At 37.8% G+C, this 24,547-nt stretch overlaps 2 protein-coding genes and 1 pseudogene across 4 annotated transcripts; 1 reads left to right on the top strand and 2 right to left on the bottom strand.

The window, feature by feature from the left end:
- Positions 1 to 326: 326 nt before the first annotated feature.
- LOC111343190 (uncharacterized) lies at positions 327 to 5,250 on the bottom strand. 3 transcript variants are annotated; one of them, XM_088737230.1, is made up of 5 exons: positions 4,151 to 5,250; positions 3,697 to 3,914; positions 2,911 to 3,016; positions 2,245 to 2,394; positions 327 to 2,102 (listed from the first exon to the last, which is right to left on the bottom strand). In XM_088737230.1, the coding sequence occupies exons 1-5, from the start codon at positions 4,278 to 4,280 to the stop codon at positions 1,558 to 1,560; spliced, it is 1,149 nt and encodes a 382-aa protein (XP_088593356.1). In that variant the 5' UTR covers positions 4,281 to 5,250; the 3' UTR covers positions 327 to 1,557. The 3 variants fall into 3 exon arrangements, with proteins under 3 accessions (XP_088593356.1, XP_088593357.1, XP_088593358.1); XM_088737231.1 differs by having other exon boundaries at positions 3,706 to 3,914; XM_088737232.1 differs by lacking the exons at positions 2,911 to 3,016; positions 3,697 to 3,914; positions 4,151 to 5,250 and adding an exon at positions 2,520 to 2,873.
- Positions 5,251 to 7,130: 1,880 nt separating this feature from the next.
- Positions 7,131 to 9,696, top strand: LOC148721759 (uncharacterized; annotated as a pseudogene).
- A 3,573-nt stretch (positions 9,697 to 13,269) lies between these two features.
- On the bottom strand, positions 13,270 to 23,627 carry LOC111343185 (uncharacterized). The gene is made up of 7 exons (XM_088737229.1): positions 22,965 to 23,627; positions 18,702 to 19,030; positions 18,099 to 18,240; positions 17,458 to 17,607; positions 16,636 to 16,915; positions 16,370 to 16,456; positions 13,270 to 15,881 (listed from the first exon to the last, which is right to left on the bottom strand). Exons 1-7 carry the CDS (start codon positions 23,059 to 23,061, stop codon positions 15,809 to 15,811), a joined length of 1,158 nt encoding a protein of 385 aa, XP_088593355.1. The 5' UTR covers positions 23,062 to 23,627; the 3' UTR covers positions 13,270 to 15,808.
- Positions 23,628 to 24,547: the final 920 nt, after the last annotated feature.

Below are 24,547 nucleotides of genomic sequence, written 5' to 3'. Positions count from 1 at the left end.
GATCAAGTGACTCCTTTCATTGCTCTAATTCAATTGTCCTTCATTCATTGATCAAGATAGTAGATCTACCATACCATACTCGCGTTGGTCAATTTTCCTTTATACGATTGAGTACATATAGGAAATGTCCTTACAGTGGTAACGCTATGTAACGCAATAAACTAAATACAAAAAACGTGGCGCCGTGCACTCTGGTTAGATGCAATGCATTCTGGTAAAAAGTGATGAATTCGAGAATTCGCGCGTCCTTTATTCTTCGTAAATCCTGATTATGTTGCTGCTCGCCCGCTACGCTCGCTGCGCAGCAATGAAGGATTTTCATCAAATGCAATGATTGTACCCGTTTTATTTTATTGCGGAGGTACAAAATCAATCATAATTTGCAAAAACATTTCAAGTCCTAGGATCGTTAAAAATATTACTGCAGTGGAAGTACCGGGTTATAGGCTTGTTATTACATGCATAGGACATTAAAAGTGTCTTGGGAACGGTCGGTCCCTACCTCGATATAATGAGCCGCAAAACTGTTTTCATTATACGGATCACGTATGCTATAAAATTAAAAAGACCTTTCATTAAGATATTTCGAGTGTTTTTGGTGTAAAAGAAAGTTTTCTAAAATTGACGACATTGAAACCATCATAAAATCTCTAGGCATGTAACTTTGATATCAAAGACTTGGATAATATGCCACTTAAGAAAGAATCTTACTATATTCTTATGAACTAAATATCCTTTACGAACATCACATTGGGCATGCAATTCTCTTCAGCAATACGGAAATCTGTAAAGAAGGAAAATCCTTTGCCTGGAATAAATTATTAACGAAAAGAGTCGAGACGAATTAGCGATACTCTAGATGAAAATGAGCAACGTTTTGCCATTCTTTGTCTTTCAGTCTACGTTCTTGTTGTAGAGAACCACTTTCCTACACATCATGATTATCCAGTTATTTATGCTATTCAAAGTCACCTCCTAAATAAAGCAAAGTCAAATAGATCTAACTAATTGTGGAGACGTAGAGTCCTTCCATCTCAGTCAGTGAAAAGATAACAATAAACCCCGAGGCAAAGTCTAAAGACTTTTACAGATTCATGGTAAATCAGAATATTAATATGATCAGCATGCAGGCCCAAGGAGATGAAACGAAGTTACATCTAAGGTCAAACAGACTGGAGAAAAGTCTTAAAATCTGTTGGAAAAATATGTAAGGAAACAGACCGAAGAGAGCTTCAATTTGAATTGATTCGTCGAGTCGGTTGTCTCAAAGAATCGAAAGAGCTTCTAATTTCGACATAAGAGAAGACAGACAAAATTCGGAGATCCTATTAGTCAATGGGGGTTCTTATGAATGATTTTGATGGGTTTTTTACTTATTTTAACCATGAAGAAGAATTTGGACCGTTGCAAAATCGACGTACTGTCTGGCTGTGATGCACAACCGCGCGAGGTATGGCTCTAGAATCATGAGTAACAGTTCAGTACGTGATGTACAGGCCTCCTTTAATCCTGTTCACCAGGTGGTCCCTATGGAAACAGGTAAATGCACTCGGAATTTCAACGCACATAAACTTTCCAAAAATCACCGGATGATATCGCTGTTAAATTACTTCCATTATCATCGCAACACAATTTATTCTTAACCATTACCCAGTTATGTTCATTAGCAATAAAAGCTGCGTTATTGTACATTTTAAGTGCCTTTTGGAGTTTAAAATGTCCCCACTTTCCGACATAGTTTGAACCGTCATTTCCCCATCTATCACACTGTAAAGCTAATCGGGAGTTATCTCCATTCATTCTTTCAAACGAGTTGCATGAAGGAGGAAGAACATCTGTCTGACCGCTGAAGTACTGGACTACAGCTTCACCAGAGCTGTTAGTTGCTGTGGTCACGTGGAACGTGCGTCCCAGTTGTTTGCTGCAGTGGAATCTCAGCTGAGTGAAAGACAAGTGGCTTCTGAGTTCCTTCATGGCGCTCAGTGTGATACCCATTTTGTTGTTGGCAAAGTTACTGATCCAACGGAACGATGTCTGGGCGGTCCATTTCTCAGTCGGAGTAGAGTTGATTGTCACCAAGTTAGCGACAAGAAGCAAGCCTCCTGGAATGAACAACACTTAAATTGATCCCTCGCAATTTAAGCGGCTTGAACAATTTGACCCCGAGTACTAACTGAGCCCGGGAAGGGAAAGACTGCGAAAGTTTGCAAGGATTACCAGATAATGTCTAAGTTCAAAGTTTACCTCCATCAGTCGTCATGTCACAGAAAACTTTCAAAGGGTTTCCATTCTTCTCAGGGTCGATCCAATACTCCCCGTCTTCTAAAGAATCTCTGGACTCCCGTATGTGTTTGCAGGAGTCACCAGGTGATGAAGAGTTTGATCCAATCTTCTCTAAAGATCGTAAAAACAAACAAACATGCAAAGTTAGTTTGAATTTAAATCTTTCTGAAATAAAAGGATTATTTTCTGTCTATTTTACCATGTCCTATTATTGAGTAATATTTTTTGTTGTTCACCTTTCAATTTTGTCATTTGCATCCCGCATCAATCTTTCTCATCTTCGACCACCATCGTTTTGTTATGATTTACTCTTAAGGCGTTAAAGCTTTTCTATCTTACTGAACTTATATTTTTGGTGCCTTGACAAGAGTAAATTTGCAATTGTAGAAAACAGGATTCCTGTAAATCCCTGTTTTACATGTCGTGATTTAGCACATCATTGAAAGCCACAGAAAGTGAACCTCATCGAAACAAATCAACGAATAGTAATTGTGCTAGCATTTGGGAAGAGCATCAAACAAATCGTCACAAACTGTCATCAGAAATACTGCGCTGAGGTCTATCTTCTTGTACATTTTGGGATAAATTATTAGATCAATGACAGTATTCGACACAAGCCCCACTCACCTGATTGGTTGATGGCTTCATTAGATCCCGGATTGTGGCTGATGGATTTATTCAGTTGTCGACTCCATCTCCCAAGGTTTTCACAAACAAAATTTGAGTTAATGACCTGGTGAGAAGAAATTGAAAACTACGTAAATTAAAGCGGGCGCTCACAGACAATGTCATCGCTCTTGGCAGGCGAGGTATAATTTATTGTTCTCGTTACTATTTCAACTTCAGAACACTCTGGTTTGGTAGCTCACTGGGAAAAGAAAGATCGCAAACAAGACGAGCAGGCTTACAGAAATTAGCAGAACAGTGGCTCGATATCCGGTTTGCGTAAAGGTTTTCCAATTCAACTGAATGGGTTGAATATCAGCTGCTATTGTACAATTTGTGAAGACACTATTTTGCCGAAACTGAGAATAGTATGTAAACTCACTTTTTATTTATGTTCAAAGCCTTCTGACTTCTCATCAGCCGTAGTGGAGAACTTACACCTGTTTAGTCTGCATTTAAACATATCTTATGAGCGGTCTCCGTTTGCAGAAAGAGCCCTTTTTTTCTGATTTGTCTTTAACCCTCATTTGTTTTATAGATTGCTGGACTTCGTAAAGTATAATAAAAACAAGCCAAAATAACCAAAGATTATTGAAGCTTTGCGATTGAGTTTTATCTCTGATGATAAATCTTAGTTGTATTCATCTTGACGGCAGGGTTTCTCATTGGATGCTTTGTGAACTGTTCAGATCATGCATCGCGGTCTCTCTATGTCTGGTATCTGAAAAACAGCAAGAGCTAACAAACCTGCTGTACCTCAAAGTAGATTACACCCTGATTTTCCAAATAGTCTTTTGGTTTGGACCTTCGTGTTTCGTTATTTAAGTAGCACATTTTGGTGGAACTGAAGCTCTGTGCAGGATAACAGTTATAAGATCGACATCTGTCATTTCTCAAACACCACGATCCACACTCCAAATCTTTGCCTTTACAAACACTGATAACGTGCCCTTGTAAGGAGTAACCTGTAGATTGTAGAACAGATGTAAAACTTTTCATTTTGAATCTGAAGATGAATATTTATGATCGCAACATGTAGAAACGTAAATGATGGAGACTATAGGGTTCCACCCATTTTCCTTTTTGCCGTAGAGAAGCAGAGTTTCAAGTTAAGTTTAGGTTAGTCAAGATGAGGTTAGAGGTTACCAAATACTACTTGTTTCACGAACTTTGTTCGGAATATTCTTTTTCCCTAGCCTACCTTCATATCTTTCAAAGACGCCTGAAGCCCATTTTGTGCAGAATGCGAAAGGTAAATTTAAACTGCAACACAAACTGATCTGAAGCAAACACAGCATAGCTGTCAGGATATTTTTGATTTGTCGTGCCATAGTGCTTTCAAAAGATTGCAGAGAACCCGTGCTGTCGACAGTGATAGAAGAGGAAAGGGGGTGAATTCCTTTCCTTCTGATAAACGATACTGTGATATTTCTAACTTGCAAGTTTCTTTTAAGTATCTATGCTCTGCTGCCTTAAAGGATTGAAATGCAATTGATTCTAGTAGGAGAAATAAAGCTACTGTTTTTAAATGGTAGAACGAAATGAAATATTAATGGCGTCGGAAAGTAAATAATCATAAGGTGAAAACATTTTTGCCTTTTGTGAACAGATATTAATTAACTCGTGCAAGATATGTTACAAAATGAAGAAAAGCATAACGTCAAACAAAATAATTTGTGCATAAATTGGGGTGCTCTCCCAAAATTCGGTGTAGATTTCCAACAGTTTCTGAATCCAACATACTCAAAATTGTTGCCGCCGTAACAAGACTGACTTCTTCCAGTAACTAAATATTGACGAACTTTCTTCGCAGCACTTGCTTTAATTTATCCCGGCCCGCTCCGAGCTAGGTGGGTTGTCAATGCACCGAAACGCGATAATGTAAATGTAACTTTAAATTTATTAATTACAGTGTGGTTCGGCAGAGAAACTCTTTAGCTCTGATTACTATCGACAGCCGGGGCGTCAAGTTATCAATGAACTACTAAAAAGAACTAATACGATATAATTACTTTGATGAAGCCGATGTCTTACTGAGTAGAAATAAATCAAACTTCAAAACAAACCACGTATAACAAACGAAATTCGGCAGCTCTAAAAACTCTTCCCTCTGACACGTTGTTCAAATAAACAGCACTGATTTGTCCGGCAAGCGATTAATTTGACAGATGAGAACCACAGAAACTTGCAACCTCGTTCGCAGTGTGATTTTTCAAAAAATGTCTCCTGGCAACCTTGCTTTTGTATAGGATCCTATTGTTTATTTTATTTTTTTTTTTCGACGAGTTAAAGACTTTACCATTGGACAGAAACCTGTTGAAAACAAGATATAATGACTTTTTAGAAGCCTCTGCGCGCTATAAACGTTTTTCTTCAGTTGCAGCACAGGGGACTGAAACTTTGCGACAAGAGGAGTCTTTTGGTTTGTTGATTAAATTGTAATTAAAGAAAGAACTGAGAATTTCGACACTGTGGATTGAAGCCTTTTTGTCAAACCGTTCCCAATCAGTCTCAGTGAATGGCATCAAATCCTCCTCCAAGCCAGTGCTCTCGGGGGTTCCACAAGGCTCGATTTTAGGTCCTCAAGGTCCTATTTTTTACTATACATAAACTACATCTCTTCATCTGTCAAGTCACATCTACGCCTCTTTGCAGATGATTGCATCCTCTACAGAGAAATCAGTAGTCGCCAGGATTGTTGGTCTTTGCAGGATGATCTTGATCAATTACTGCTATGGTCAACCATTTTTAATATCAAGAAGTGTTATCGACTCGGTATAATTACTTGCAAGAAAATTCCATTTACGTTCCAATATTCTTTAGGTGGCTAGCCCATTTCTAGAGTTTCCTCAGCGAAGTACCTCGGAATCACAGTGACAGATAATCTCTGCTGGAACGAGCATGTCAACGACATCTGCAGCAAGGCAAATTCTACGCTTGGGCTTCTGCGTCGCATCCTAAGTGGATGTGATAACGAAGTCAAAGACTCGAATATCATGGCCTGTTGTGCCTGGAATCCTTTCACCAAACAGAGCATCATGACCCAAATTGAGATGCTTCAACGCCGAGCAGCAAGATTAATATTTAACGACTATTCAAGATTTAGCCATGTTACTCCAATGATTAAACACCTTGGTTGGGACTCCCTTGAAAATCGCCGACTCCTTCTTCAATCTCGAGTATGTTTTTCAAGATCTTAATGGGTCAGTGTGGGTATTATATTCCCTCCCGAAATTAAAGAAATAACAAGAGCTACCAGATTACAGAACAGTCGTCCTTTCCGCCAAATCAGCGTATCAACTAATGTGTACAAGTTTTCTTTTTACCCAAGGACAATAGTATTATGGAACAATCTACCTATCAGTAACGACGTTAACTTCAATGAGTTTAAGGAACTTGCTCTTGCAGCCATCAAGTCATGTAATTGACATCTATCAATTGTTTTCATCTTTTAGTTTAGGAATAGTACATTATGTTATAGCTATATTTATTTATTACATGACTCGGGCAGTCAGAGGGCCAATAACTAAAATCAACCAAATCAAAATGCTCTATTGCCGGTCAATATTCTCTCAGTATTGGACCGGGCACTGTCCCGAATGGTCCCGAATGATACCGCACTTCTGTCCCTTTGAACTTCAGTCGTATAATAAATCTCTTATTAACCAAGCTTGTTCGGGACCGTACTGGAAGAATATCGGCCCTCGGTCTTTTTTGTACGGACCTCGCTGCGCTCGATCCGTACTGTCAAGACCTCGGTTAATAAGATATATATATTCAATATGTTTTGTTGTTTTTATATTTATTTATTTATTTGTAATTCATAGGATCATATTTATATCATACGATGGCCCAGAAGGGTCACAGTCCAGTTTTAATTTTTGACAGTCCAGTTTTAATTTTTGACAGTCCAGTTTTATTTTTTGACAGTCCAGTTTTATTTTTTTTGACAGTCCAGTTTTATTTTTTTTGACAGTCCAGTTTTATTTTTTGACAGTCCAGTTTTATTATTTTTGACAGTCCAGTTTTATTTTTTGGATCACAGTCCAGTTTTATTTTTTGGATACCCAAAAAATAAAACTGGACTGTGACGCATGGGTCACAATCCAGTTTTATTTCTTGGGTACCCAAAAAATAAAACTGGACTGTGACACATGCATGGGTCACAGTCCAGTTTTATTTTTTGAGTAGTCACCAGATCTCTCTCGATGTGTTGCATGTTGCGCGTGTTGTTTGTTTGGCGGCCATTTTGTACGATGGACGCTATTATAAGACAAACTGTGCGGGAGGAGTTGAGGCGCTCCAATTCTATTGAATCAGAAACGGTGTCTTCTGTTAGCCAACATAATAGTGGCCAAATTGAAGAAGGGTCGGTCTCGGCGGGATCGACACCGAATACATTTTCATCGCGAACGTTCAACCGACTATCCTGTCTTCTGAACCGAATTCGGCTTGGCAGTAGAGGCAAAAGCAGTTCAAACAAGAAGCGGAAAATTGAAAAGCAGCATAGGGTACAAGTAAGATGGATGCATTATGACCAAACTAAGAAAAAGTTTGTTACTGTTCGTCAAAAGAATGGCGGTGGCAATCGCTTTATAACATATACTGATGCAGATCCACTGAAGATGGAAGAGCTTGTGGAGAGGGCGTGTGCGTTGTTTTTCCCTGGTGGAAAGAACAGTTTTGCTGGTCATATAGAGGAAATGAACAAATGGATCTGTGACACAACGAGGGTGGCAATTTTCGATTTTCCTGGCAAAGGAACTGTGGAAGACTACCTGAAGAGTAATGGATTGTATCCTTCCTCCACTTACTTTTACCTACGCACCCAACCACGACATCTTATGGGTGATGAATTTGAAGACAGCAATTACGTTGAGGCGACGAACACAGACAACACGTCATCCACAAAAGTAAGTTCTGTCACAGTATCAGTAACGGCATGTACTACTAAATCTGATGATAGGGAGGTGTGCAATGTCTGTAGCTGTTCTTTTGAGAAAGGACAAAACTGTGTCCGTTGTGAGCAGGACCTCGAGTACCAGCAAAGTCTCATGGCCGATTCAGTTGACACTGAACAACCTGAAGAGTTTTAGCCCGAAAGCATTCATGCAAATGATCAGTTGACTTCCTTTATTAGTCCAGTGTCTGTGCATGAAATGAGAGAGCTCCGTTTGGCCCATTTTCAACGAGACACCTGTCATTCAACTGTGCAAAGTCAAGATACTCAAGATCAAAGGCTTGTTTCACCAAGTGAGGATGAAGTGTCCCCTAGCACTGTGGACGGGCCTTGTGGAGTGCTTGAAGAGGGAGGTTATGTCCAATTACCTACAGTTGGTATGGCAAGAGAATCAGGTGAATGCATAGTTTCAGAAAATGGTGAAATTGCCGGGCAGGGGCTTTCACTAACAGTTCATCGTTCATGTATTTGTAAAGATATGATTGAGCATTTTAAAGATGAGAAAATGTTGCAATCTGAGTTAGTGTTTACAATTATCAATGAGAGGGGGCAAAAAGAAGAGGGTGTGGGTATTGGAGTTTCAAGAGAAGTTTTCTCTTTATTCTGGAAGGAGTTTGCAAATAGCATGACAATAGGGGAAAGAGAAAGAGTACCCTTTGTGAGGCATGATCATTTCATTAAGGAGTGGGGAGCTATTGGTCGAATTTTGGTGAAGGGGTTTAGATCAGTTTCCTACTTCCCTTTGTTCTTGTCAAAGGCTTTCATGTGCTACTGCCTGTTTGATGCAGAAGTTCCTGAAGGCATTGTTCTTGAGTCTTTCATTAAATACTTGTCTCCTGTTGAAGAAGAGCTAGTTACAAATTTTCTTGGAAAAGCTGACTTTGCAGATGAAAATGATGATTTGTTTGATTTCTTAGAGAGATTCAATTGTAGGTCACAGGTCAGTCCAGAGAATATCAAGAAAGTGCATGTAGAGATTGCCAATCAGGAGCTGCTACAGAAACCTCATGTCATGGTTGCCACCTGGCAGCCTATTGTCCAAGAGGTGAAACAGTATCCACAGTTTCAGACTATTGCAGGTATCCAAGGCTTTTATGATAGAATTAATCCAACAAACAAGAAAGTTCTTAATTCACTTGAAGCACAGCCAAACACTGAAGCAGAACGAGATGCTTCTGCAAAGATACATACGAGGATTAGACAATGCAAAACTAGTCCAGTTCTTAAGGTTCACAACAGCTTCTGATGTCTTAATTACCAACAAGATTGAAGTCTCCTTTACCAGACTGGAAGGTGCTAGTTCCAGACCTATAGCTCACACGTGTGGGCCGCTTCTGGAACTGCCTTCCACTTATTCCAATTTTGTTGAATTGAGACAGCAGTTCAATAATATTTTGGAAAAAAGTAGCTGGGAAATGGACATTATGTGAGTTAACTCTTCAAGCCGCATTGTCATCATGCAAATTCACACTCGTGACTACATGTAGTATTAAATATTTCTTATAGTTTTACTTTGAGGAAGGGAAACGCCTCAATGAATTCATACTATCAAATTGTGAGGGGAAATTTTGTTTAGAACCTTGATTTTCTTCCTTGATTTGTACCTGGTTGTGTTAATTTTGGTTATAGTAGGAATTATTTGCCTGTTATTGACCAAATGACCTGATATTGTTGTGTTGTTTCCTCTGCAACCTTCACCCAAGGAGGGTTGCATAGCCCTGTGATGATTATGAATAACTTGGCATTTATTTATCTGCTCTTGTTGTCTTAGCTCAATTGCCTACTTTTGGTTTGGCTCTTTGTTTTTTTACATGTTTTGTTTAAGGATTGGGAGGGAAACAATGCTAACCATGAAAAGAATGGACTGACTAAAGAATTTATTTCCCAAGTCAATCCTCTTCATTATGTCAACATTCTTTCAGTCCATACTTTAAAAAAATGCAAAAAAAACAAGCAAACAAGACAGAACAAACATTGTTCTGAAGCATTTATTTTTTCTGCATGTGACAGGTTTTCAATCTTGAGATAGATAGCACTGTTTGTAATTAAACCATATGTACTCCCTTATGTTCTTTGCGGTTCCCTTACTGTAATCATTAACACAAGAACAATGCCTCACATGTTGGGTTAAGTTTGCTCATCAATTAGGTAACTAAGAAGTATGTTATACATGTTCAGTTCACATTTGATTAACTGACCCAATTCATTTGCCTTGTCCCTTTCCAGTTTATGTGACTATCACACAATGCTTCAGTTAAAAATGATTTGCTGCCTTGAAAAGGCTTAAGCAAAGCAAAGCTTGAATGTTCAGGAGAGTTAGAGAGGGAAAACGTGAGGGCAGATGGCTTGGTGCCAGTTCTTTAGGATTTTGGTTATTAAGTTGTCAGTATGTGCTTGAACAGAATATTCCAAGATGTGTATGCTATTATTAAAGGATATTGAGATTTTCCAGTGTTTGCGTTTTGTTTTATTTTCATGTCATAAGCATTCTGTTTTTACAGAAAGAAGTGCAACAGTAATATAACTCTTGGCAAAAGAGCAGGCCATGAAGATGTTTTTGAGATAGATTTGCAGAGGAGAGATAATAGATACTTAAAAGTACCTCTCCTCTGTACGTCTATCCAATTACGACAGGTCAGTTGAACCAAGAAAGTCTGGAAACCTAGCACTGCATCAGAAAAGCTCATTTATTACGTTAACCAGTCAATCTCTTGAATTAGTCGCAGATAGAGATCAAGTCCTTCGTTAACATCTTGTGGTAAGCTCAGTCCAAGAACATTCATAACTATTAAAGCAAACTCATCAAACTCTTCACTAAAATCAGCGGAACACATGGTTGAATTATCATTAAACTCTTCTAGTTCATGGAGATCAATGTCTTCTTTGAAGTCCTCTGTGTTATAGAGGTGGGGCAGGAAATACATGCAGTCGGGTTTTCCTCTAGGACCAGTGCTGTTACCAAATTTGCTTGATGCTATTTGATGTTGATTCCACATTTCAGCAACTTGATAAAGCTCTTCCATCTTCAGTGGATCTGCATCAGTATATGTTATAAAGCGATTGCCACCGCCATTCTTTTGTCGAACAGTAACAAACTTTTTCTTAGTTTGGTCATAATGCATCCATCTTACTTGTACCCTATGCTGCTTTTCAATTTTCCGCTTCTTGTTTGAACTGCTTTTGCCTCTACTGCCAAGCCGAATTCGGTTCAGAAGACCAGATAGTCGGTTGAACGTTCGCGATGAAAATGTATTCGGTGTCGATCCCGCCGAGACCGACCCTTCTTCAATTTGGCCACTATTATGTTGGCTAACAGAAGACACCGTTTCTGATTCAATAGAATTGGAGCGCCTCAACTCCTCCCGCACAGTTTGTCTTATAATAGCGTCCATCGTACAAAATGGCCGCCAAACAAACAACACGCGCAACATGCAACACATCGAGAGAGATCTGGTGACTACTCAAAAAATAAAACTGGACTGTGACCCATGCATGTGTCACAGTCCAGTTTTATTTTTTGGGTACCCAAGAAATAAAACTGGATTGTGACCCATGCGTCACAGTCCAGTTTTATTTTTTGGGTACCCAAAAAATAAAACTGGACTGTGATCCAAAAAATAAAACTGGACTGTCAAAAAAAATAAAACTGGACTGTCAAAAAATAAAACTGGACTGTCAAAAAAAATAAAACTGGACTGTCAAAAAAATAAAACTGGACTGTCAAAAAAAATAAAACTGGACTGTCAAAAAATAAAACTGGACTGTCAAAAATTAAAACTGGACTGTCAAAAATTAAAACTGGACTGTGACCCTTCTGGGCCATCGTAATATCAAAAGTTTTAACCGATTGTTGTTCATTACTCAGTCCCATTGTTTTTGAAATTATTATTGTTATTTTATACGATATTATTTTGAAACTCCTAGTATAGTTCTTTTTGCTGTCTTAGGAGTATACTTATTAAAGATAAAGATTAAAGAACGAGATACCTGCGTCAAGGAAAGTACCTTAAATCTTGTGATAATGCTTAGAATATGTGCCATGTCATCATCGAACTGAACAGATGAAAAAAGCTTGTGGCATTTAAATGAAGGCAGTTCTAGGGTAGAAACTACGAGCCTCCTTAATATTTTGATACAAAGGAACCCTCCGGGACAAGAAGGCTACCCAAAATGCCATACAGGCTCGATTTCTCACGCTCATTTGAGTCCAGTCTTCAATAAGACAGCGGTCAAATGGTAGTCATACGCGGTGGGGTTCTCTGACCGGCTGTGCGTCAGATTCCCGCGCAAAATTATCCAAAACAAGCGAAATAAAATCGAAACATTCATAAAAATCTCTTGAAGGAAACACAAATAAAAAAGGAAAACTCTGACTCCTCGAACACAAAGGCTATTCGAATACAGGTGTCCTGTTGATTATGGTTCACCAAAAACTAAGTCGTGTGCTTTTAAAACACCGTGTCCAGCTACTGGCTTGCGTGGATGTTGGTAATATTTGTGCGACAACTTGATTCTGACAGCATGTAAGCTTGTCACTTAAGACATTAAGACGTAAGCACATGCGCAGACGTTTAACTGCCGTCCTGTAGTTGATCCTTCCGAAATGGCCAGAAACGTGGGCTCATTTCCTGCACAGCAGCTAGTTATAGTGCCAAGTTGCCCCGACGGCATTAAAAAACTTGCTGGATGTTTAAACTTTTTCGAAATGAGACAGAGCCCTGCTCTTGTGTAAACAAGATACCACGAACAAGGGCTAGCTTTACACAAGTAAAGGCATGTGCGATGTTGGAAAAATAGCCTCCCTCCTTCTCTACCCTAAACCAAGCAAGGAATTTCTCAGGATTAAACGATTTGATGATTTCTTAACAACAACAGCAAGAAGAATTTTACCTCATAACAAATATCTCATAGCGAACAATTTCTGTAAACCGAAGCGAGTCATTCCTACATACTCGTTCAGAGCAGTGCAAGAATCAAACAACTTCGAGGGTGACATTTTCTGTGATCGCAGAGTTTTGGGAAAACAGTTCACTGAAAGTGAACTCACACATGTAATAAATAAATAAATAAATAATCTCCCCAGCAACAATTTAACCTTAACGAGACACCTTCGCATGCCCTTTAAAGAGCAGTGCAAAAATGCAAAGACTGCGAGAAGTTAGCGTTGTTCATTTTCCTTAATAATCGAAACCTCTTAAAAATAATTTATACACTCTCTGAAATAGCATTCCAGTTAAAGCAATACAATGACCTACTTGAACAGTCCATAAATGCTCTGGAAACACATTTAACAATACAGAAAGACAGTACTGCTCAGATGTAACGTTTAACCTTTCACGTATAACATAACATTTCACGCGTTCTCTTTCAGCATAGAATTTATTATTCACGGTCCCCTTGACTTAATTTAAACACCAGTCGCATGTTCTGAAAGAATTGAGAGACCTTTTGCAACCCCGCTCATTACCTTAAAATGAAACGAAAAGAAAAAATAAAAACCTTAATAACAAAGCTTACCGACCAGTACTGAAACTAAAAATGTAAACTGATCTTCATGTAATGTAGTAATATGAATAGTTTAAATATGCAATGATCCATTCCTTAATCAACATAACTAACATAGACAAGTGTTGCAGTGACATTCGAGCAGTACTGTACGTAAGAAAGAAATCACCTTTCTGTAGACACCGTAACAACTTACATTATGATAACAGTCGCCTAATTTGTACATAAACGCTCTGGTAAAGTGTACGAAACATAATGATATTATCACGTTTTAACAATCAAAAACATACACAGACACTATAAAATATTGCACGGAATTGATTGATAATAAATGCATTATTATCCAACTGAGCCTCATAGAGTACAAATAACGCGCGAGAAGAGCACAAATATCACACGTTATTTGTAGTCCAGAAATATCCACGAAATTCGCCCGCATTTGAGATAACAATTTGGCGTGTTGGATAGCAAATCTCTTAATAGACGTTTTTTTGTGAAGTATCGCTGGGTATTTTTACTCGTTGTTTGTATTTTGACGAGCCCTACGGGCTCGTCAAAATACGGCACAACTCGTAAAAATACTCAGCGATACTACACAAAAAAACGTCTAATAAGATATATTTATTACAATGCTAAATCAATCTCGGCCCTTACTCAAAAAGTGTAATGCGATCTAAACAAATGGGAAATTAAAACTGGAGAAGTGAGAGAACAAAAAATAAGCAAGTTGAAATAAACTCATTCCATAATTAGATGAACAAAAGCCAAACATCAGATGTTATGGACAACAAAGTTGCTTTTTTGACAGTACCATTTGCTCTAACCGATACGACACTCGCTGCAACCCGCAGCAGGCCTTGACAAATCATTTTATGAAAGACAGTATTTGTCGTACCTCTAACCTATCCCTCTGTCCTACGACATGGCTTAGAAAAACTAGTCGGTATTTTTGATTCACTGGCAACTTTCTTTGTTTTAACTTCCGAATACCTATTCTTTTTGTTCTTTAACAGCTGTAGTCGCGAAACTATTCTTTTAATGCGATACCTAAATGCAGATAACTTTAGTGATTTAATACCACATTTAATACCTTTGAAGAGTATCGCCACATGACGCTTGTGCCTTTTCCAAAAAACCTTTTTTTTAAGATTTCTCTTAAGGGTCTACAAAAATATACTTTCCATGTTCAGTCAATCAAAAAATGGAACATCTGTACATATCCTTCTAGAAATACTGGACAAACGTTACTTTAAATGTAAACTTTAAATAGTCTCAAAAATATACCACTTAAGAAGTTTTCATGTTCCAAACTGTCATGTACTTCGTACATATCCACTCTGGAACAGTGTACAAAATTGATCGATCAAAAAAAATTTAACCAAAACATGGATTCCACGCAGGTACAAGACATGTTCACCTTGGAACAGTGTTTGAGAATTTGGGTTTTTACAATTTAATTGTAATGTGAACAATCCTTTATCTAAGTTCACTTCTATGTGATTTACTTATCTCAGAAAAGATGAGGAGAAAAATTTTCAGTTAATTTTCCAAAAAAATTAATTAAGTCTTTGAACTTCTCTTATCTACATTTAAATTAATGCCTGCCTTCCCTGTGACAGTGCAATAAACATTTTAACATTTCTTCCAAAATAATAACTAACATTGGGGTCCCATAATATTTATATGTACATCTTCGTGGGGACAGTTCAGGATAATATCTTCTCTGTGTTTTGATAATATCACCCCAAAAAATGCTGTAAAATGATGTAATATTCTGAACTATTGACTGATGTTAACAGCTTGGGGGTAGTAGCATGATTGTAAGTGAGATTCCACTCTCCAATCTAACTTTTAAGAAAAAAGTATTGAAGCTAGAAGGGAAATCCATCCTTCTATTTACAGTGCGACATTTCACTTCCCTAATCTTGCATTATGATGTACTAATTGTACATGATTGTAGTACAGGTCTCCCCGCCAACTAAACATGAACACACGATCAGAGTTATCAATTTAAACAAATGGCATCCACCCTCTAAGAATTAGAGATGTGATCTACTCATTCACACTTTTTAGCAAGAATTGCAAGATTCTCTTCTCAGCTGATTCTTGACATTTTGCTTCCAACTAAACATGACCACATGATCAGGGTTAACAATTTGAACAAATGGCATCCACCCTCTAAGAATTAGAGATGTGATCTACTCATTCACACCTTTTTAGCAAGAATTGTGAGATTCTCTTCTCAGCTGATTCTTGACATTTTGCTTCCAGGACCTGACAACTCCACTCTCACCAAAACTAGGGTCTGTATGCCCTCTTTTTTGAGCTTGGATCAATCCCTGACTGGAAAATAAGCTGTCAACTTACAGCACTATTCAGTCATTTCCACCTTGTTTACACAGCACACTTGTTCTGGAATTTCACTTCTTCTACACTGCATTTTCCCGGAAGTAAACCATACATGAGCCTGTCATCCAAGAAAAATGAGCAGGAAGAAAAGTGTAAGAGGTGTAAAAAAACCTCTTAATTAGCACCTCCCTTCACTCAAATGCCCTGTCTGCCCCAGTCTCCCAAACCCTCTCCTCCGGTTCTAAAAGACAAATCACTTGTTGCCCAACTATTTAATAATTAGTGTACCGTAAGCAATTATGGAATGAGGTTGCGCATGACACCATGAATGACCAAAACCAAGGTCTAAATTATCACACAGACACGAGGTCTGATCATTAATTTTATGATATCATGCAAAAAAACCAAATTCAAATTCAATTTCCTAAACAACTTGCAAAAGAAGACAATGGGAGTTGGGAAAACAAGTATCCTCTATTAGAGGCACCCCCTTCCTCTCTAACTTAACAAAAATTTGAAAGAGGTACCCAAGGTGTTACTTCAACAATTTTCAGTACAGCAGGTTGATTCAATATCAGGGAACACTGATCCTTAAAATCAACTTACTGGTATTCTTGAGGGAATAAATTCTCATCCACCACAGCAGTAGTTAATGGAATGGTACTGTCAGTTGAGCTTGGAAATTTTTGCCAACTGATGGTCAAAAAAATATCTCAAAGTTACCCTTTGAAGTGAAACTTTAAATTAAAGAAACGAAGAATAGTTCAACCTGTCTGAAAACATCTCTACTAACATTTTACACTGTAACTAATCAAACTTCAATGCATCAGGAAACACTTTACAACAGTCACAACCTCTTAAAAATTACTCACCTGTTCTGCTTGCGATGCCGAAGAAAGAAGAGAAAAATTGTCACAGGAACCATGAAAATGATTACAACTGCAGCTGTAACTGACAATGCAACAACCAAATGGGTCGATGGACTCATAGGCTCCTGATGGGCCACTGCAGACACTTGGGATGAGGACACAGACCCAAGGACCCCAGCTGTTGGGGAAAAAGGTGTTTTCTTCCCCTTGTCCCTACTGGTGGCCACATTGAGTGAATTGGAAGAAAACTTTGTTGTGGTAGGGGTCACCACATCAACAGGACCTATGAAAAGAAAGAGAAATATTAGTGAGATGTTTTGATTTACCAGCAATACCTACCATTAATGATACTAAATTTAACTGCTGCTAAATTTAAAAGCTGCTTAACCCTTTAAATACCATGGCAGATCAGCACCTCGTTTCTCCAATACAATAGTACTGCAGAATCCAAAAGATAAATATGACTGTCACAATAAAGGAAATAATCTCCAACCTAGGCTGATGGTAAAACCATTTTTTTCTTTTCACTAGCAAAGTGCAAATAAGAAGAGGACAATGGAGAATGCAGATACTGATTTTGGGGTGTAACAGGTTAAGGCTGAAATTAGATCAATAACAAGGTCATTTTGCTGTGTTCTTGGAAATGAATTTTGCATTGCATCTATCCACCCCGGGAGAACTAACAAGAACCAAAAGGGGTGTGGTGCATTTGCATTTGATTGGCTGTAGTCTTCAGCAGCACCTCAATCTCCCAAAGTGCTGGTAAATTTAATTTTTTTTCATTACACACACGGCATCATGAACTTAAGAGCAGCTGTAAAATACCTGTTTCTCTTGTCACAGTTGTTTCTTTTCTAAGAGTAGCAATTGTGGAAGTAGGGGTTTGATGTTCTGGCTCAGCTGTTGTGGAAGTTGTTATTGTCTGTGTTGAATCTTCTTGTAGCTGAGGAATACTCTTTGAAGGTGGTATGGGGCCTGTGAAAAGGAAAAAACAACTATTCATCAAAAATACATTGGTCGTTGTTTACCCCCATATTTAACGTCTGAATTTAGTTTAAATACCCCATCAACTCCCCTCAGTATTCACTGAGTTCTCAATTTGCATCTAAAGCTGCAGGCTTTAAGCATAAATGAGTTTTCTCCTCCCTACTTCTCTTGCCATTCACTTTAAAATCTAATCTAATCATTTTTGTTTTTGTTTCACTCTTTTGTATAAACTTTGTTTGCTTTAGTACAAAATTCACTTCAATTTGAAAGCCAGTCTTAGCCTCTTCTTTATTACTTATTAAAGGTTTTTTATGCACTGTCCAGTAGTACAATAAATGCAGGAACAAATTAGAAGAAAAAAAAAAACAGTTCCCATTTTCTCCTCTGCTTGTGGCTTGTATCTTTACATGCTTCCCTCCTCCTTCAAACAAGTGCAATGCCTCACAGGTACCACATTAAATGACACACTATTTACTTACACTTTGTAAGACCATATAGCTCCAAGCGCATACACACTCTAAGTCTGTACTTAATGGGATAGACTCTAATATATCTTGCAGATATCTCTGGATTGAATGTGTTTGTAACAGCAGTCTGCACATCTGTATTGCCCACCAAAACCTGTAATAATATAATCATGTATACATTCCTTATCAAATTTTCTCCAACTAAATTATACATGGTCTTAAATCTTGACTTATACTGCAAAAGTTAAAGGCACTCCAGACTGACAACAATTTCCATGCAACACTTCTGCCCCAATCAGTAAACTGTACTGGAACAACAACATAAAAATGTTTCAAAACTGACTAGAGCAAAACTCATTAAATAACTTTTTAAATTTTGGTTTTTCAAGCATTGCATGTGGTCAGTCATTGCAAGTCCTTTTGTCCTTCTTAAATACTGTAATTTGTTGCGGGTCCTGTTCTCCACAAGAGAAGAATGTAATAGTGACAAAGAAATATAATATTTCACCAATTCAGTACAGTTTTGGTGGCAAAGAAAACCCTAAAGGGAAGTATAAGCTACGAGCACTTCCTGAAAATTTGTTAAATGGAGAGTCACTTTTAAGTAGTGTTTACCTCTTTGTAGAGCTTCCAGCTGACTCTGTTGTTGCTGTAGGAAACATTATACTGCATCACATAATAGTCATTTATAGCTGATCTAAACCCTTGAGTAGCAATTCCACTGATTTCCACAGAATTATTGAAGTCTACTTCAATGTATGCTGGTATATCAGAATACTTGTTGGAAGGAGAACACCATGCTAGTGTATTGTTCAGACGAGCACACCCAGCACCCATATCAGCTATTTCACCACTTCCAATATAGAAATTTTCATAGTGATTTGGAGAAGATAGCTGAGAATTTGAAATTCTTCCATCTTGCAAACCCAAAGGTCCTTTGCAATCTGTTAAAAATTAAGGACAAAGTAAAAGTTAAGCATTTAATGATTGGCATATTTATTTCAAATGCCCATACCCGAAGGGATGGCCACAAAAAGAAAAAAAATACCACTGGTCTAAACAGAGAACAATCAAGTCTCAATGTTATGTCTCTCACGTGAAAGGTCAGTCAAAGACATCATTTCAAATGGAAACAAAATTTCATAAGGTACATGTATGTGTAATTTCAATGAATGAAGGCATCTATATGTATGCATCAGACATTTTGGTAAATTAACAAGTAACTTAAAAAAAAAAAAAACTACAAACAAAGCAAGATGTATCAAATGAATATAATTTCTACTCTTTTGACATTTCTTAATATAGATGATAGAAATTTTAATTCTAAGATATACCCAACGTTTTTATCTTTTAACCATTGCGTCTGTGTGCACATGTCACATCTGATATTTCTTTTTATCACCACGAGTTACAACTTTTTAACATAGTTATTATCATTTTTAAATACATTCATGAGATGAATAACAAATTTTCTAAAGGCAAAGAAGCTAAACACTGAATGCAAATATGGCATCCACTTTGAATTGCCATTGTTCTGGACCCACTAGCCTCTCGCACATGTGATAATCATTTTGCGTTTCCACGTGAAGACAAAGTTAGTGAGTCCAGAACAATGGCAATTCAAATTGGATGCCATAATTGCATTTGGGGGTATAATTGTGGTTTTTCAAGACCCCTCTTTTGCCAAAAATACTTTTAGCTCTTGCATTTGAATTAACCTATCAACGTCCAGTGTGCCCATAAGCGCCCATGTGGAACCACACCCTTTCTACGCCTTGTGATGTCATCACTTCTAACCCTGGAGCATGACTTTGAGCACGTACTTAAACAGGTTGAAAATATCTTACAAACAGTACCAGAATGAGCGCAATCGAGAGAAGGAGATTGGAGAAATAGCCAAAAAACCAAGTAACTTTGACCTGAAAATCTGCACGAAAATCTTGTTCCATTACCCACCTACCTTTCTGAGCATGTGGTTTGAAAATAATGAGTAGTTTCCTGAAAAATCTCTACACCAAAATTAAGCCTACTAAATTTCCAGCAAGTGAGGAGAAACTTCAGGCAAGGAAAGGGGAAAAAAAGGGCAGGAGAAAGAGAGAAAAGTAAAAGTAATAAGTGGGGCATTCCCTTTTCAACCCAAAAACTATCTTGAAATTTTTCTTTCTGCACCTGCCCGAGATTTTCAGGCCGCCATTTTGCATTTGGATCAAAGGCCGTTGAGTGTACAAGCTGTGAATGGGTTTGTGGCAAGTTTGAGCTTTTAAAACCACAACAGTGACCCAAAATCTGCTCGACTAGCTTCAAAACACAGTATTTCACAAAAGCTGCAGCTATTAATGGGTTAAATTACTACAAGATGTAGTATAAATTTAAGGAATTAGAGTTCAAATTAAAAAAAAAGGCTCTGTGATTCATACAGAATAAACGAAAGGAACACACAGTGTCTCCTCATCATGTACTAAGCATGTAGAATATAACATGTACATGTACCAGTGCAAGGGGAGGTCAATTTGATAAGCATCAAGTCCACAAAAAAAGAATAAATTAAAATTATCATAAATTTAGCTTCATGATTCACAAGAAACACACAAACCCAACGAGCACCATTTACTCAACTGGCCCAATGCACCAAGCCTGTCATTTAAGACACTACCATGATGTTGATGACCAGAAATAGCCATAGCACAAAAAGGAAAATCATGTTCAGGCTGACATTAGGATGTTATATTTTTATCCACAGGGTCCTTGACAATAGTTGAACAATTAAGATATGATTTTTCATTGACTGAAATGATCATCAAAGGGGCCAACAAGACTGTCTTAACAACCAGTCTGATTCAATGTTCATCTACACTTCCTCAAAAAGACACGGACTGTATAATCCCTTCCACAACTCTCGTATTTTCAAGTTGACTGATATCTCCTAAGAAACAACATTCAAAACAAATAATCCCAATTTTTAATCAAGAATCACTATCATGCAAATTGAGTGTTTATTTTTATCCAACAAACAGACTAAATCTAAATTCATACAATTCAAGACGACAAATGGAAACAAGCATTGAAAAATAATATCTTGTATTTTCAGGTTTCAATTTTTTGCATGCCAGACAATAATTTTATGTAGTAGCTTGAGCTTAGCATATGCTTTGACCTTTATTTAAAGACAACAGAAAACAAAACTGAGGAAGTGTGCTGTTTTCTTGGCCATGTATTTGTATATATACAGACAACATACCCCTAAAGACACCAGCCACTCTTTAGCTGGTGTCTTTACGGGTATTTACTCTTTGGTAAATTCCTTTTTAACACCAGTTGTTTGAAATTTTACTCAAATTCCTGGTAAATTGCCTTGGTTACACTGGTTTCCCTTGACAGCCTATGTACAGTGTACTTCTGAGTCATCTGTATTCTGGATATCCATAATACAAAAATGAGCACAAACAAGCTATTTGAGAACCCAGACGTCTACAATCATAGCGCAGCTTAATCCTGCCACAGTTGGGGGCAACACTTATCCATAGGGTCTCAAAGTAATTTTTTTCATAACATTTTCCTCCCTTTCCTGTATTACATCTAAAATACACCTTAGACTTCCATCAAAAGAAATATTTAGCCAGAATAGTAAAGAAACCTGCAATCAAAGAAAGTCTTCCTGCATAACTTGTACTCAGGGGCAATGTTAACTGGAAACTTTTGGGTTCCTTTTGCATTTTAGAGAAGATTCACACCTATTGGGAACCTCCAGCTTTGACTCATTGATCCACATAATGAATGTTGATTCTGTTTCTAGAATAATAAAGGGAGTTTTTTTTTGTGACATTTCACTGATGTGTGTTCAGCTGGCAGTTTTATTACAATTCCCAGATTAAAAGCAACAAATTGAACCAAGACCGTTAAATTACTCAATCCGTGGTAACATGGTTGCAGGAACAAGAATTTGAAAATTACAACGCTTTAGAAGGGCGACTGGGTTAACAAAGTCACAATATATATCTACTACCGATACGAAACCCGGTCAACAAAGCAAAACTGCGTGCGAAATTAACCTTCTTTGTGTTTTTACGTGTTTTGAACAATAAACACTGACGAAGGTAATTATATTTAGTGTATTTTGATGCTAATTCGCCAGTGAAATCCTCTACGTGAAGAGACTGGGAAGTAACATGTCTTTTGCAAACCGATAGGTTTAAGAAAGTGGTAAAAATGATAAAAATGCTTCTAAAACTACGTGCTAAAAACAACTAATATTAGGAAATTATTGAGCTTCTTACGGAGATCAAAGTCGATTAATATCATATAACAATGCCACTCAACAACCCGGCCGTACAGCAAGCCGCCAATACATTCTATTGCAACAGACTGAAGATTTTGACTCTGAAAATTTCAGTCTTCTGCTTACAGAAAAACAACGAATTGAACTCTCTTCAATATATTAATTTGGTATGGTGTTACAAATGATCACTTATGCCATGAGCCCACGACAAATCGAGCTAAAAAAAAACTGAAACAGAAGGCTTTCACAGCAACACACGCGTGGAAGCTAGTCACAAAATTTTTAACATGCTCTGCCACGTTTAAAACTTTCAGCGAGTTTTCAACTACGTCAAAGTCAAAGGAAACTTTCTTTGTTGCAGGGAACAGCGATACATCGCTACCGGCGTCTAACGTATTTTCCGCAATCCAATTTCTGTGCATCAACGAGCTTTACCTGGATATTTTTTTCTAATCAGTGAGTAGAACCCTGTCAGTTTATTTTCTACTGGATGTTCTGTGCGTTTCTAAAAGAAGGAACAACCCCACTTCTTCACGTAGCAACATAAAGCGATTTTCTAAGGCTATTCCCATTCAAACAGTCTATTTACCCGTACAACTTACCGTTCAAATAAGCACTCGATCCCCGCCAAGTGAGTGAAGACAAGCATAGAAAAAGAAGAAAGAGCGAAGCACAAGAAGGACAACACCTTAAACCCATGTTGTCTCTGTCTTGTATGAAGAAAGGGTCCTCTTGTGACGGGCAGTAGTCACGGAACGTGATGGCCAACACGTAAAAACTCACTTACATGTGACTAAGTCGCGCGGTTACCAAGCTTTTCCTGAGCTCGTGAGAATGTTGGCAGCTCGGATATTGAGGTAGTATTGTCATTATGATGAGAACTGAACACGTTTGGATCAGGAAAATGTGGTATTACAGTGTTAACATCGTCAACACCATTACTCAACTTGATATACATAGATTTAGACCAAATATTTACAACTCCCCTCTTAATTAGAATTTAACAAAATCGCATGATCATCACGAGGGAGTAATTCGTTTTTTCTGTACTTTCCCATTCATGTGTCCAAGGCTACTTTAAACTAGTTTTTCTATAATTTTCTTTAGGAGTCTAAGCTTCTAACTGAAACGATGTAATGTACTCTCGAGAACCAACTATCATCCCCAATGTCAGGTCCTATCTCCTAGCATCTTCTGGGCAGTTCGGTGTGTGAAACCTGAAGCTTTGGTGATATCATCGAACATTAAAAGTAAAAATGCAATTGCTACATTGCTTTTTAAGTCACGAGAGAAAGGGAAAAAAGCTCGTGAGTACTTGCACGAGTCTTACTGACAAAATAGATAAAACCCAACGAGCTGGCACGGTCGTCAGCGTTAAAAGGTAACCGTGAGACTAGGTCTCACCAGGTCTAGATTCTTGGCAAATAAGAGTTTAAAGGTTATAATGTAAAGAAACTGATGTAAAAATACTCTGGGGAAACCGCATGATCAGCTGATTGGGAAAATCCACCTCTTCTTGTGTCTTAATAAAGGGTCACACCTCCTTTTAGTGAGTTCTAATACAGGATTACGCCTCGTTTGGGCGAATGCTCATCGTGCGGATTTAAATTGCAGAGCACACACCTGCAGCCATCATTCCAGGCGTCTTCGTTCAAGATTGATCAGAGTATAGAATGCCGTATTTGGAAAGGAAGTTCGTTGCTGTCATATACTAGAGCCGTTTATACCTGAGAAATAATTTCAGTCAAACTTGGTCTAGAATTTTCGTGATTCTAGCCCTAGTTCAGAGAGAGAGAGTGCAGAACAAGAAAAACAAAAAAATAATGAAAGCAAGACCAGAATCCTAACTAAAGAAGTACACTAAAACGAGAGTGGGAGAATCTTTTTCCTGCGTGTCAGCTAAAGTTGCTCTTTCTTTAGAGAAAGATTTTGAATGCACTTTTAATGAGACTTTTGTTCAGTATTCCCTTGGAAATATCGAAGACCTGTGATTTGGTTGTCGACTTTAATCAGCTATTCAGGATGATAAATACTGTTCTTATAACTAGGACAATCATTTAAACTGACAATCATTAAATGTGATCAGAAAATTCCAAGAAGTCGTTTTGTAGCTTAAAACGACTAACGGAAAAAAAAAAAATTACATAAAAGCATTAAAAGGGAAACAAGGTAAACAATTCAAATA

This window comes from Stylophora pistillata, chromosome 10 (assembly GCF_964205215.1).
Source record: "Stylophora pistillata chromosome 10, jaStyPist1.2, whole genome shotgun sequence".
Taxonomy (NCBI): domain Eukaryota; kingdom Metazoa; phylum Cnidaria; class Anthozoa; order Scleractinia; family Pocilloporidae; genus Stylophora; species Stylophora pistillata.
The sequence above is the reverse complement of the archived record's forward strand: the minus strand, read 5'-3'. Positions and strand labels throughout refer to the sequence as shown.